The 15314-nt window shown below is 43.7% G+C and overlaps 1 protein-coding gene across 5 annotated transcripts in view; it reads right to left on the bottom strand.

The window, feature by feature from the left end:
• BBS9 (Bardet-Biedl syndrome 9) overlaps nt 1-15314 on the bottom strand; it is a 3505410-nt gene that overhangs the window by 1445558 nt on the left and 2044538 nt on the right. For all 5 annotated transcript variants that reach the window (XM_069613236.1, XM_069613237.1, XM_069613239.1 and 2 more), the window contains one exon: nt 9818-9970. In XM_069613236.1, the coding sequence (XP_069469337.1) occupies nt 9818-9970 (153 nt within the window). The remainder of the gene's footprint in view (nt 1-9817; nt 9971-15314) is intronic.

Below are 15314 nucleotides of genomic sequence, written 5' to 3'. Positions count from 1 at the left end.
GATTTTGCAGACTATTACTTAGAGAAGGCACTCTTGATATCAGTTCAGCGTCTAGTGCAACTGTGATAGATCCAAACCACACCTCTACTTCAATTATATCATTCCACCATATTATAAATACTGTCCTTCCTGAGGAACTTGGTCCTCAGGAAGGACAAGTTCAAGATGATTACACTCTCGCAGGTCCAAGATTGGTCGCATACCTCTGTCCTTCTTTGGGAGCAAAAAATAGTGTCTGTAATACCCAATGTTTCTTTCCTGTACAGGCACCAACTCTAAGACACCCTTCTCCAAGAGAGGGGAAACCTCTCAAGAGCAGTGGGTCTGGAACTAGAGGTGGTCTGGCCAGAAGGGGGCAATCTGGAAGGGCCTTTAAAAAGGGGAGGCAGTTTCCCCTGATAGACTACCTGAAGTGCCCATGCTTCTGAAGTAATGGCGCACCATTCTTGCTAATGCAAAGTCTTTAAAGACGTTTTGATGCAGGGGCTGCACTGGAGGGGACAGATGTCAAAGCGGTCCATGTTTTACATCCTCTACTTCTGGAAGGTCGAGTGAAGCGTCTGACAGTAGCGGGTTGCTTCCCTTTCTGTCCATAATAGTAGCAGCAAAAGGGTTTCCTCTTCGATTCGGTTGAAGGTTGAGCAAGTTGCCTTATTGCCGTCCCTACAGATATTGCCACAACCTTGGAAGCCTGTCATTTTTCAAGGATGTCCTCTGCCTTTTGGCCAAAATGGTTATGTAAGGGTGCAGAAGGAGGGGACTGACAAACAGGTAGCAACGTGATTGCTATACACCTTTATTAGCAATGCAATGAAAATAAAGAGAACACCTAACCCTAAGAGGGGTTTCCCTGCCTCAACTGAAAATCAAAGGGTTCGTTCAGAATGTTCGTGTAAATCAATAGTCCACCGTCCTGTGTCAAAAAGTCTACTTCTGTGCCTTACACTTAAAACTAAACTAAAGGTTGTGACAATATTCTTGGTCTAGGAGAATGATTCCCTTCCCTTCCCTTCCCTTGGACGAGGTGGCAGCATTCTGGTTGCAAGTTATTAACCAGTAGGAATGACTCATTTCCCCTGATGTCAGTGCTTCACAAACAAAGAAAAGGTTTGCTGATCCTTCAACCCTCTGTTCAAGATGTTCACTATTTATTTATCCAGGTGGAAATTACTCTGGTTTGATCCTCCTTTTAAGTTCAATCGCTAGGAGAACGGCTCCCTTCTCCTGGCCTTCCTTGGCTTTGCTCTCACAGTTCACAACACCAGGAGGAATGACTCCCTTCTCCTGGCCTTTCTAATTCTTTCCTGTCCTGGTAGACCGGGTTCACTACCCTGCCAGGTACTGCCATGTGGAAGTTGGTCCAGGAGGTTATTCGCTATTGGGTGCGGGTACCAGACCCATCTTTCATTGCCATTCAGCCCTTCTGGTACATCACCGACCATCCCAGATACCTGCACGGTACTTGCTGATGCTTTATGGTCGGTTCTCCCAGCTTGTCCTCACTCGCCGGCTTCGAATCTTGAGGCTCTTCCAGGGAGAACTTTCCTCCCTCTTCTGTAGTTCTTCCTCTATTTCTATGTGTACTTCTCCAAGAGGAGTTAGAGAACTACTAGAAGGCTCACTAGAGGTTCTAGGAATTGTCGGTAGGGCTCCGCACCTCCTACTTGTCTCAGCACTTGGCCATTGTATTCATTCTGGGTAGTGTGATGAAGCTGATATTATCACTCCTTTCCCCAAGATGATCTGCCCTTATGTTGCATGGGGATGGCAGTCGCTACCTGATCCTAACCCAGGGGGAGGCTATATGAGGGAGGACCACTTGGGGGAGACCAGATGATATTATTGAAAAAACCCATATACCCCCCTCTTCCCTTAAGAGGCGTTTCCTCAGTCCCTCATGCCTTAATGGCATAATGTTGCATTCATCCCCCACCTCTTGATGAATATACTGTGGTTGATCCCCATACTTCCATTAGGGAGAGAAGATTAGTAACTGAGATGAAAAAGAGGCAGGATCAGCGAGGATTACTTCCCAGGAGGCTCAGCATTCATGTCCGTTAAACCATTCAGAAAGTAATTCTATAGTAGCTGGCACAAGGAAGAGCAATAGAGTAAGAAGGATTACAAATACCAAGCAACCAATGCAACGGTCAAGTTGTTGGCAATTGGGTAAACAGACTGGGAAGTTCAAAAGCAACTCAGCAGACTGAGAAGGAGAGAGGAGAGCTGCACACGTCAAGTTGCCTCACAGATCATGGAACGGCAGAGCACTGCGGTAAAGGCAGGAAAGCCGTGGCGGGCAACCAAGAGGTAAAGCTGACACAAGGTTGGAGAATACAGGGTGGAAACAGGCCACTTCAGCAAGAGTGAAGGCAGCAGAGATTGCGCACAGAGAAAGCCGACATACCAGGAGTGCAGTGCTTCACAGAGTGCTTGCAAAGCCAGCACGCTGCAGCATCAGAGAGTGGAGAAACGCTGAAGACAACCAGTAAGCCTGGGAAAGAAGAAGGGTAACTGGGTTGCCAGCAAGAATATTCCCATCCATTAAGGCCATAGAAACTACGGGTGAATCCAAACAATACAGGGTGGCTAAATAAAGTGAATCACTTCTTAAAACCACAGAGCGAGGGAAATGATGCTGCTGATAAAGAAGTGGGGACAATTGTAAAGCAAGGGGTAAATGGGTTCATACACTCAGAGATTGAAAGCAAGAGTGACACGTGTAATACAATTCTGGCAGAGAAATATACCAGGTGAAGTCTAGTAGTTGTGAAACAAAGTCCTGACAGGATAGTGTACCAGGTGAAGCAAAGCATGTGTGTATAATAAAACCCTGGCAGGAGAGTACACCAGGTAAAAGTAGATGTGTGTATAATAAAAGTCCTGGTGGGAAGGTACACTATGTGAAGTGGAAGTGAGGCATTTGTGGGAGAAATTGTGGGATTGTGTCCCAGGTGAAGACTAAATGCTGGTTGTAAAGAATGGCAAGGAAGGCCATGCCATGGAATACATGAACTGTTGTGTTGTTCTATAAGGAAAAGGAGAGCCTTTAGGAAAAGACATGTCCTTGGGATGTACAGTGTATAGAAGGAGAAAAGGAATCTTGGCAGAGCGGAGACCCCAAGTGGAATAAAGTGTGGCAAGGGGAAAGGACAATCCTATTGGGACTCGAGTATTCTTTTTGAAGCACTATGACTTAAGATAAGGAAACTGGGGAAGGAAGCTGATCCCTGGAATTGTGAACATTGTGCATTGAAAATGCTGTGTTGGATACTTTGTATTTAACTTAAAAATTTGAGCACATGGAAACCGCAAGAGTCACTTCCCTACACATTGAAGTTTAGTTTTAGTGTGAGGGCCAGAATAGGATTACAGACACAGACCAGATTCTTCATTTGGACATCTTGACACTAGACAGAATCATTTGTTTTGTTGCAGTAGGGACATTCCTATTAGATTAGGAATAAAGAGGCACGTTTCAATCCCTTTTTATGTTAATAGATGTTTATAGCAACAAACATGTCTCCTCTTTGTCCGTGTCTCATTCCTGGCTCCTCACAGTAGTCTTTTTTCTTCTTCATCACAGTATGAGCAAATGATGAATCTCTTGGGTACTCCCCACTCTTCCTTGTCCTGGTGGAAATTAAGTGCTTGATTTTTCAGAGACAAATGGATGTCCGTGGTATGAAAGTGAGGGATCAGAAGGTGTGCCTCATGGACTGAGGGGAGGTTCAGGAAGTGGGTGGAGGGTGAGGGAGGTTGTACTGCGTTCTCCCTTGTCCCTAGAGAGGGAGTCTCTTCCTATGAGATCCTCCCACTGAGCACCACCCCCAGGGGGACTATCCGGTAACAGCCTTGCATCCCTGACCTCATGGGACAACATCTATGGTTTTCCCACAGTGTGTACCGTCAAAAGGCATGTCAGGCAGCTTTATTGGGACATCCTGTGCAAACCCTGATTTTCTGAGCCAGGTGAATCTTCACATGACGGAACTCATAGCCATAGATCTTCTGACACAGTTGGCCATGATGAGTCTTAACTGAAGGTATTGGGGCATTGGCTACCTTTCACTCTTCCACAGTGTTAGGGAAGCCTTTTCGCATTTCCCCCTCAGGGATGTGCTCAGCTCCATCAGCTATCACAGACCATATGGTGTGTGTCTATTTGGACAGTACACACAAAACATTAACAACTTTAAGTGCTGTGCTGCCAGAGGCAAAAACTTGTTTAGCGAGAGTGTCATAATGTTTGTCTTCCCTGTCGGGGTAAAGAAGGATAGGCACTAGCCTTGTTGCCAACAGTCGCAGCCTGTACTACTAGGTTATCATGTGCTAAATGTCTGGTAAGGATTTCTGGATCAGACAAGGCTCGCCTGTATTTCTTAGCATAATCCTTGTGGACTGCTAGCCCCGAGCAGAAAGATTCCATAGCTCCATGAGGGGATTTTTTTATGGCATTGTGAAAGGGAAGGACAGGCTTAACGGTTGTGCCCTTGTCTATATGTCCAAGTCACATTCCGTTATGTCACTGTCTGCGGGACCCCAACATCAGTCACATTTGCCATCATTCTCCTGTATGCCACATTTGAGTGGGTTGGAGGACATTTCACCTCAGGAGAAGTGTCCCAGCCACTTGTGACAGACAGGGCAGAGTCTAGATCAGATAGTATTTTTTCCTCCTCCTGAATGGCCTCAGGTTGTCTAGGAAGACACATAGGCTCAAACCAGAAAGTAACCGGGTCATCATCTTCGTTGAAAAAATCATGGAAAGAGAACATACAATCCCTGTCACACATCGGGGTCTGAATGCCCCTCTCGCCTCCTCATCACGCCAGGCTAAACAGACCACTTTCAAGACACCTACCAAAGTCGTGACGCTTCGCCGTAGTATCCGGCGTTTCTCAGCTCCTTATTTCTCTCGGTGGCGATTACCCTGGAAATTGGGGTCAGCAACACCGAAATTACCAACGACCCAGCCTTTGCCTACAACTCCCAGGAAACCTACCTTTTGCGTGTAGTTCCGACTATGCGGAACGTGAGCTCTGTCGGGCTTACGGCGCTCCACCTCCTGGGTGATATTAGTCACTGCAGCTGGAGGAACTCTGCTTCTGATTAATTTTGCAACCGGCATACAAAGTTTCGTCTTCTGTGCCTTTCCTAACTATTGCCTTCTCGTGTGCCATTTCCTGTTTTCCCTTTACGGACTGCCTTGAGATTCCTCAATTCTTCTGCCCACCCGTGTACCGGACTTTTGCCTGCTTTACGGTTTTGCCTTTGGATTGTGTATTTACATTGTTTTTTTCGTGTCGCCAGTGTACCGGACCCCATCGCCTGCCTAAAATTTGCTTGCATCCTGATTCTGTACTGCCAATAGCCCGCCTGTGTACCAGACCTCGCTGCCTGTCCACTGGATTGCCTTTCTTTGTTCTTCCAGAACGGGATTTTCTCTCGTTCTGTTCTGAACTACCGAACCTCCGCCTACACCTGGTTTTCCTCACCTTCCCAGCTGAATCCAAGCTCTCAGCTTCAACCTCTTAAAACTGCGGATGAGTTCTTCCTGCTACTATCTTTTGGACATTTGAGCTACTAGAACATTGTGACATTTATTGTGTAGCCTTCTGCAACACCTCCACCTTAGGCATATATTGTGAACTGTACCCTTCAACATTTCTAAGTGCCTTTTTGGGGATTCCGACTCCATTCAGTTGTTTTGGAACTGTTAATTCCTCAAGTGTACACAGGGACGCTTTGCTGATAGTACACAAGGACTCATTGCTGAAAGTGCACACAGGGACGCCTTGCTGAAAACTGCACCTACTCGTATCTAGTGCACTCCTCGTGCCGCCCGGGTATAGCATCCCTAACCTCCCTGTTTATTGTTTTGTACTTCCATTGTATTATAGTTTGGATTGATTAGGTCATTTCAAATCCTGTTCTGGTAAGACCTCCTTAGCACTTATTTAATGTACCATATCTGAAACCATCGGAATAGAATCTAATATCCTTTCTATACCTACAGGGGAATTCCCATTCTTGTTCCTTTCCATTACAAGGGGAGTGGGCGACTCAGGTACTCCTGCTTTTGTGAGGGTTTTCTTGTGGTGGTCTTTACTGTCACCAAGTACTTACCATTTGTCTTTTTATTTCAGCTGGGTCTGTGGCGGTGTGTTCTCCCCGCTCTTTTGGGTGATCGGTCTCTTTGTCTGCGATTAAGCACAGCAGAGGGTCATATCATCAAAAAGAGCTTATTTCCCTCAACAGAGATGAGGCTCAGGTGGAGGCTCCATCTCAAGCTCTTCAAGCAACCACCCAGTATTACCATCCTGGTCGCTTGCCCTGTTTACTCGTTGGCCGGTGAGTAACATTCCCTTCTAGACTTTGGAGCAAATCTAATCGAGGCATCTTTGACTGTTGTCGATGAATGCATTTTTCACGACGATGGTGCAGATGGTGCCAAATGAGTGTTAAAGAATGTCTCCGCCGCTGATGCGTCGACAGTCCTGAAATCGGTATCTGGTTATTTAGTGGTTGGTGAACCAAGTTCCTGCTGGCTTTGTGGGGCTTGGTGGGCTCGATGGTCTTTTTCCCGGGGGAAGAGAGAACAGGCGCACCACAAAGATCTGCATCATTTTGATGTGAAATTCTTCCCACTTCCCCACCGAGCCGGATTTAGACAGGACATGAAAACCATAAGGTGGGAATCCCCTTCATCATGGACATCTGGGGACAAACTTATTAGCAAAAACCAGAATTGATGCCTCACGGAACAGAAATATTTTACCTGTATTTTTAAAAGAAAAGAACGACTATAGGCAACATGGAAGGAAATGAGCAAAGGATCAGTGTTGGGTAATCGCACTAAAAAGATTTATCAAATTCATTATTAAATTAGTGTATATTTTCTTTAAAATCAAACACATACATATAACACATTTTAAACATTTAATGCTTCTAAATTCAACCGTTTGTTGTATTTCCAATTTCATTATAAAAAATTATACATATATCATATCAAGTAGTCTAATAGACACAAGGTGAACTCTTAATCAGGTGCAAAATGTGCACGTGCAAAATGCAAAAGCAGAAGCAATCGGTGAAAAATTCACCTTTTAGTTCTATCAGAGAACAAAGATTTTATCACATTAGAAGATTCATTCAACATTCAAGAAAACGCCATTCAAGTAAATGCCAAATATAGGTGTTTGTAGAGGACTGTAGCCAATTACATATTCCTCCTGTTAAAATTTTCAAACTTCCCTTATCTATAGTTTCAACGGTAAGCTGTCTAGATGGCCGTTAGTGGGTACTGATGCCTGTCTTCTTCAGGACTTGCAAAGTGGTTGACCAAAATCCTTTTTCTTCAGTGGATTAAGGTTATTAATCCTAATTTACGTTTCATCATGCAATCCAACAAAAAGAAAATGCCATTCCTGGATGTTCTATTCAAAGAAGAAAATGGTCTGATTTTGCTGGATCTAGATCGGAAAATATCCGATAGAAACACTATTTTACATTACAACAGTTTTCAGTCTCAAGATTTACGATCAAATATACCATATGGCCAATTTTTTAGGGCTAGACTTAATTGTTCAAAACTCGAAGATTTTGCTGTCCAGGCCATTATTATACAGGGTAGACTACAGCAAAGAGGTTACCCCTCTAAATTATTGAAACAATCTAAAAAGAGAGCCAGATATCAACATAGAGAACACTTACTGAATAAAAAGATAAACATTGAGTCCAGTAATGAGCGCCTAGTATGTGCCATGACATATAACACTGATCACAATAAAATCAAAAAAGCAATATCTAAACACTGGCATTTGTTGCAATTTAACATCTCTACTTTGCAAAACCCTATGTATGCTCTTAAAAAAGGAAGAAACCTAAATGAATGGATTTCTAAAGCCGATAAAGGGTCTATAGGCAAAAAACAACTAAAACATAATACTACTCGGGGGATGCCTCCGGTTACGGACATTTTCCTTGTGGAGGATGCTGCAATTGCAGCTCCACCACTGTGCATATAGCTCAGGGGCAACGTGCTTGTCTTGGAAGCAAGCCAATGCATAGCAACATAGGTTCAAATCCTGGGCTCCCACTTAGAAACTGGTCCCAGGTATTAAGCGTGTTATAAATGAACAATTATAATTTCGAAGTGTGCAAGTGCAGTAATGGATATGAGGGGGAGGAGGGGAGGTGAAGGATAGGGGGCAGAGAGAAGAGCCACCATTCAATCTCACAAGACAATAACAGCAGTACATACATATAGGATCAACTGCCACCTATCAGCATAACATATTGATACATTATCTCTCCAGTCCCTCTAGGGGTGTAGTGATTCAGTGAACTTGCTCAAAAGACTACTAATGAGGAAAAAACCTTCAAAGAGTATACACTTTTATGGGTTATCGCTTCTGTTGAGATTGACTGGCCTTTGCTACAACTCAGAATCTAGATAGAAGGCTTTATCTTCTCTGGGACATATGAAAGATCTGTACTACACAGCAACAATCAAAGGCATGTCCACATACTGCATCGATGAACTTCCTTAAGCTTCCATCATTGACATTTATTTCAAATTGAGATTTTATTTCAAATTGAGATGTTATTTCAAATTGAGATGTTATTTCTCTAATGCCAAAGGTGAAAAATAAAACAATGGTGAGAACTGCAACCAATGCTCTCTGTAACTATTAAATGCATGGTAACAATGCACAAGTCAATGTGCAGTTATGACGTTTTGGTGCTCTCTGCTGAGGGAACCCATAATCTACCTGAGCAGTGAACAGTAGAGCGCTTCCAAATATGTTAGTAATTCGATGCAGAACCGGCAAAACTATCTTGCCTCCTTCCAAGCAGGCAGCGACAGCCATGGTGGACACATATAGCACCCGCGCATTACACTGCAGAACAAGAGCCCCAGTCTGAATAATTCCCACGCCCCATCCTCTTCCCATGAGCTGGGACACATCAAAGCACAGCATCAAGCGTGTTGACGCATCACCCAGAAGGAAGGCAAGGTGCCAAATCAGCAGTTTTGCAATGACATTTCAGTAGCTAATGTTTGTTTCATGAACGTTTGTCTGTAAAACCTACTGAATACCTTGGCACCAATCATGCATGTGCAGAGGGAGTCCTAATCTTTAAAAGATGTTTGTATCCCCAAACGACCAGAACAATTTGGAAACTTTACTTACAACCTGAGAACCACAGGGATTCCATACTGGCCTTGATTAGACAATTTCCTGAAACAGCAGAATATTTACCTGTGGATTACAGCATGCCCCACTTCAGCCAGTACCCAAAATGTGTATTGTGTAAGCAATTACAGAAGCAGACAAAGTAGCACAGAGATTTGGGGGACAAATGGATAATGACTGAATAGGCCTAATCAGAGAGTTGTAACTGATGGTTGTCTTATTGGTGGCATCTCCTGACTGGGGGAATCTATCAATGTCTCTGGGGGTGCATACTAAGCTGCCTTTGCCTGAGTGGAAAGCGCTTGCCCTGCACATGTGTCTTTCACTTTGGTGGGCTGCTTCCTTTACAGGTTTGCATGCACATCCTCATCACCTGTCCAATCAGATATCGGACATAATGTTACAGTCATTATTATAGAACCCTTCTGCAACAAATGGCAATAAAACCACAGTTGTTTGGAATCATGACCTCTTTGACCAGTCTTGCATGCAGACAATATTGATAATATATTCAACAATACCAGATAGCCCCATGGCCCCCATCCATTTGGATATCCTTCAAAGCCTCATTTGAAGTAACAGATTACCACAAGAAGAAATCAAACCATGCTGACCTGTCTGTAGGTTCCATCTAGCAACGTGTCCAGATTCTGGAGAGGAGCAGGAGTCTTGTCCTTGAAGCGAGTTAAAAGTCGCCTCTCAATTGCTCTGAACTGTATAGCCCTTTCAGACAGCAGCTCCTGAAATTTCTCATCATTCAGGCGTAACTGGAATTGACAGGTAAGAAAAGCTTCTGATTATCAAACTAAAACACTGTACTTAAAGACAAGTAAAGTAGTTAAGATAATGATAGATCACTGCAGAGTAGTATACTGTAATTGTAAGAAGTGTATAAACATGTGCTTCTCTTAAGAGAGTTCCATTGATTCTGGAATGCCTGCTGAGAGTGCATCAGCCCTGACATAACAGGCTATGTCCCCCTGCTGGGCAAAGATATGTCAACTGAGTTGAGTAAAAGGCCTGGACCGGTGGATGTCCTGAAATAAGAAATATATCAAAGGAAAAAGTCTTGGGACCCAACAACCATGTCCCCAAGAAGTCTGAGTAGATACTCCCAACCCCAGAGGCTGAAACAATGGAGGTGATTCTGCATGACACTGACATGTTTAGGATGTACGTTAAAATAACATATCCCAAAAGATCAAATTACAAAATTATGGAGCCCACTTGCCCGCATTTTGTAATTTGATCTTTTGGGATTTTAACCGTTTGCCGCCTGCACTGCCTTTAAAGTATGCAGGGGACACCCCAGCAGCCCATAATACTGAACTGGGGGAGGGAGACCGTCGCAACCCCTGGCCCCCTGTTCGGTATTATGGGCTTTGATCTAATCTTCTATGCAAAATGCACAGTAAATGTGCATTCAGCATTTTAGATTCAATCTTTTTGTCTATTACCAAGCCGTGCCCACCAAACTTCTCAGGGATGTGAGTGACATGAAGATCTCCCTGGCTGAGTTGTGCTGGAAGGTGACCAACCTGGAGAGGAGCATGGTCTCTATGGAAAGGAGGTCTAGTGGACTGGAGGTATTGGGCGTCATTACGAGTTTGCCGGTGTGGAAATTAGGTGCCAGTAATATTGTATACCGGCAGCTTTCCGGACTACAAGTCTGTCGGTAGGGGCTCTGATCTACCGGCAGGCCTGACCTATCAGGCCCCTATCGGCAGATAAATGCCTGAATCACTGGCACTGTTACTTTTAGGGCCCGGGACATACAGAGAGAAAGGCTGGCAAACTAAAGTGGTTCTTACAAAGATATCTACTAAAGAGAACATTTTAAGAGGCTATAGAGCGAAAGGGACAGTGACATGGAATGGAATGGGGCACGGATCTTTCTATTTCCTGATTTACCCAAGGTGGTAGTTGGGATGGGAAGAGCATTCAAGAAAGCCAAGACTCTGACGAAAGAGGCAAACATAAAGGAGACTCTGACTAGATCTGTGATCATGGAGCTGTATTTTCCAGTAGGCGTGGTAAATAAATGCGGATCGCAACAAGGCAGTGACCTGGCTGAAGGGGCCATGGTCAGAGAGCCTACAGGCCTGAACATGAGACAGTCGCCTGTGGGCCTGACCAAGCCCTCGAGTGGAGGTTGCCCATGTGGCCTGGCACCCAATACCGGTATAACTTACATGATGTTGCCCACACGTTTAATTTTTTTGTATTGTATATTGGTTAAAACATGTTCAACCTTAATAATCAAGTACAAAAATATATATATACATTTCATAAACCAAATTAAAATACATTTATACTTTGGTTAAGCAATGGCATGCAGACATTAGGAAGATAAAAATGCGAAGAAGGAAGGAAGCAAAGAACAAAAACCCACACAAACCTTAAATTTGCATCAAAATCTCACAAGAAAAAATAATACTACAAAAGTACAATGTTTTATGTGCAAAAATAAATTCCTAATAAGTACCTGACCGGTTTAGACTATTAAGAAAGCTGGTAACTGCTAAAACCATGGGGATTGTTTCATCAGCAAGACATTCCCACCAAATTTGTTCCGGATTCAAAATACAAGTGAGATAACGCCATACACGTCTAAAAAATAGCATGCAAGGCCCTTGTAAAACAGGGAAGTACATGATCAAGTGCTTCACTGTCTCCTTAGAGTTCATGTTCCTACAAAATCTACAAGCAGTCTGTACCTTAGATAACATCTTTCTACGAACCTTGCTCAAGTACAAATGCCACCTAAACCGTATATATTCTTGCATAACAGTGGAATTCAGACATAACGTAAGATAAAGCGCTAAAACTCCCAGATGTCTATGTTCCTGTACTAAGTGACGCAGGGACTTCACTGTGGAATTCTTCTGTAGTACGACACCAATCACATATATACAGTCGCTTTTTTACCCTACTTTGGTCATTTGTCAGGTAGTCCACTTCAATCCCTGAAACCGACAATACTTCTTGGCAGTAGTGCACAAATCTATTCACTGCAGCATTATGTCCCAATTTAACCAGAGTTCCCAATTCTTCATATGGGGAGTTCGCCACAGGAGTCAATAATTGACAATAGAGCTGGATGAGCGTCCCCTTAGCTCGGGCCACCATGGATATCAACCCCAATTTAAACCTAATAGCTGCAGTAGGCACTGCATTAGGGATTCGTAAAACGCTTTGAAATACAAGCCCCACCAACTGATCCAAAAAAATCAATAACCCATAGTTGCAAGGATCCAAACCATATGTCAGTTTAGGTATGACTTTGCACTCATAATATTTTGAGAGGGGAATAATGGAAAACATACAGTAGTTGGCCTTGATCTTATGCATCTGAATGGTTAGGCCGTGCAGCATGCAGAGGAGAAGATCCTTTATGATTTTCTTGTTTGGGTATGCAATAACTGGGAACCCCAGGTATGTCATGCTGTCCACTACCTCAAGTTTATCTTGACCCAGTTTCCAGTCAAAAGAATTTTGCATGTATGTTTTACGTATTTTTGTTTTTGAATGATTAATAATCAACAAATCCCCTCTGAATATGATTAGAATGCCCGAATTAAGCACTGGAGTCCTACCGGGGTCTGGTGGAACACTAAAAGGTTGTCAGCATAAGCTAATCAAATAAATCTTATATGATACAATTTAGGGGAAGCAAAAGCCTGGGGTTCTATACTTTCATCGATGTCTGATGAATATAGATTAAAGAGCTATAGGGCAAGAATGTACCCCTGCCTCAATCCCCTTTTAGTTGGTATCCCCCTATAGAGCATACACTCTGTGTCCAGCCTTACCCTTATTCTAAACTGATCATACAGGCCTCTGATCAGATGCAACAGGCCCTCAGGGATCCCCCATTTAAACAACTTAGACCACAAGCGACCACTGCTGACAAGATGGGAGGCTGATTTGAGATCGAAGGACGCTAAGAAGATTTGACCATTCCACCTTTCCAGATAGATTCCTGCAGGCATTGCAATATGATTCAATTCAGACTGGTACCATGCCCCCTTCGAAATTCAGTTTGTGTTTTTAACTCTACCAGAAGAACAATCCCAGACCTCCAGGTGAGACAGCAAGACAGATGCAAAAATCTTGCTGTCTACCTCTAGAATGGAGATCAGGCGATGAGTAGTTGGTACAGTTTTGGGGGCCCTTTTATAAATTGGAATCACGTGTGCCAACCTCCAAGACTAGGGATAGGGACTGGTAGCCACTACGTGTTTAAATAGGAAGGAAAGGGTAATTTCCAAGGTCTAAGGTTCGCCTTTCAAAAGTCGATTACTGAGTTTGTTGGGTCCAGGAGCTGGCGAGTTATTAGAACTGATAATGAGCTCTTGAACTAATCTATTAATTGATCTATATATAATCAAAATGTATCCACCCTAAATGTGTACTATTCCCATTCCCAAGAGGTTTCTATGTTGAGGGCCTTCGACCTAGCCTTACATCACCATAGGGCCTCCAGACCATCTTGTTACCAGAGGGGTTCACAGTAAGATTTCTCATCAATCGCAGTGTTTCCCATTGTGCTCCCATATTAAACACAGAAACTAACATATTGTGATCACTCCAATCAGTGGAGATGATACCAGAAAATACAAACATAGTAAAAAGTATGGAATATACAAACACATAATAAAGGGTTGAAACACTGGCCCTTTTTTCCAAGTCGGACCACAAGCTGCCCGCCACCCCACAACCCCCAGACCCTTAGAATGACTCATTTAACATAAGCAGCCCAAGGGCTGTCAAAGCATGAGCCCACTTCATACCCTTTAAGTTCTTTCTTGACAACCCCTTTTTTATGGTCATACAACCTTGTTCAATATTTTGTCCATGAATCAAGGGGCATTCAGAGTTCAGATCACCTGCAAGTAAAATACTGACACAGTCCACACTACTCAACCAATCTATGATTATGTTAGTCACAGATCCAAGAAAACTTCTTAGCTTGGAAACACATGTGTGCCAATAAATATTTACCAGCCGTATATTTCTTTAACAAATACATGTAGTCAGTTTGACCTCAACCACCAGAAATCTAGCGAAACAAAAGCTTATCACTCAATCTAACCAGGGTAATAAGACCCTTAAGGTCTACTATAGAGGCCTTGCTTGGCAATTTGACAGCAGGTTTTACAGCCGTCAAAAAACAGGACTTTCACGCAGCAATGTTTCTTGAATAAATACGATGTCAAATCTACTGTTTACCCAAAACCGGATTGGTGAAAAGGTGATTATGCCCCCTAGAATTCCAGCGGAGTGACGCAACTGCCCAGTCAGACTAAAGACTCTTCTGGGTAGTCATCTCTCGGCCCACTGTGCACACCACCCCCGCCCCCATCAACCACAACCAATCCGTATTTTTCTCAAGGTTGTAATTCTCAACGGGGGATATATGAACCTCTCTGGCTTGCCCAGTTCCCATTATTCTAGGCAATGAAATTGTTCTGTCATTACGCATATGAAATGAAATAATATTTTATTTATATTGTGCTCATACACAAGTGTTTCAGAGTGTGACCAGGAAAAAGGAGGGGAACAGCGGAGAAACTAAAACAGTCTTACTAGGCCCAATGACACTAAGAATGCGCAAGTGCACGGGAAGGGGAAAAGGGGAAAAGTGCATTGAAGCGAGTAGAGGCGGAAAGTGCGGAACAGACGACAGAACATAAAATAAATAAATAAATAAGGGCGATAAAACAGTGGTAGTGCAGCAAGCAAGTGGCAAGTGCTAGGTTAAGCAGATAGGGTATATCTGATAAGTACAGAAGAGAAAGTTGGTGGGGAACTGTATGGGTGTAGATACAGACCCCAGTGCAAAGGGCGACCCGGAGGCAGTGCAGGAGAGTGGCAGGGTGAGCAGGTACCTGGGTGCAAAGGACAGAGGGTGGCCAGGTGCAAAGTGCTGAGAGAGAAACAGATTAGCAGGGGAGAAGAGGGGCAAAGGCAGAAGTGAAAGAGGAAGGTCTTGAGGTGCTTCCGGAACCGGAGATGGTTTTCTTCAAGTTTCAAAGTGGCAGGGAGGCTGTTCCAAAGGGAGGCCCCAGCCGAAGACAGATCTACCCCCAGCTCGTTTCTTTGAAAAAC

The sequence above is a fragment of the Ambystoma mexicanum genome, chromosome 5p, assembly GCF_040938575.1.
Source record: "Ambystoma mexicanum isolate Mex_15411 chromosome 5p, UKY_AmexF1_1, whole genome shotgun sequence".
Taxonomy (NCBI): Eukaryota; Metazoa; Chordata; class Amphibia; order Caudata; family Ambystomatidae; genus Ambystoma; species Ambystoma mexicanum.
The sequence above is the reverse complement of the archived record's forward strand: the minus strand, read 5'-3'. Positions and strand labels throughout refer to the sequence as shown.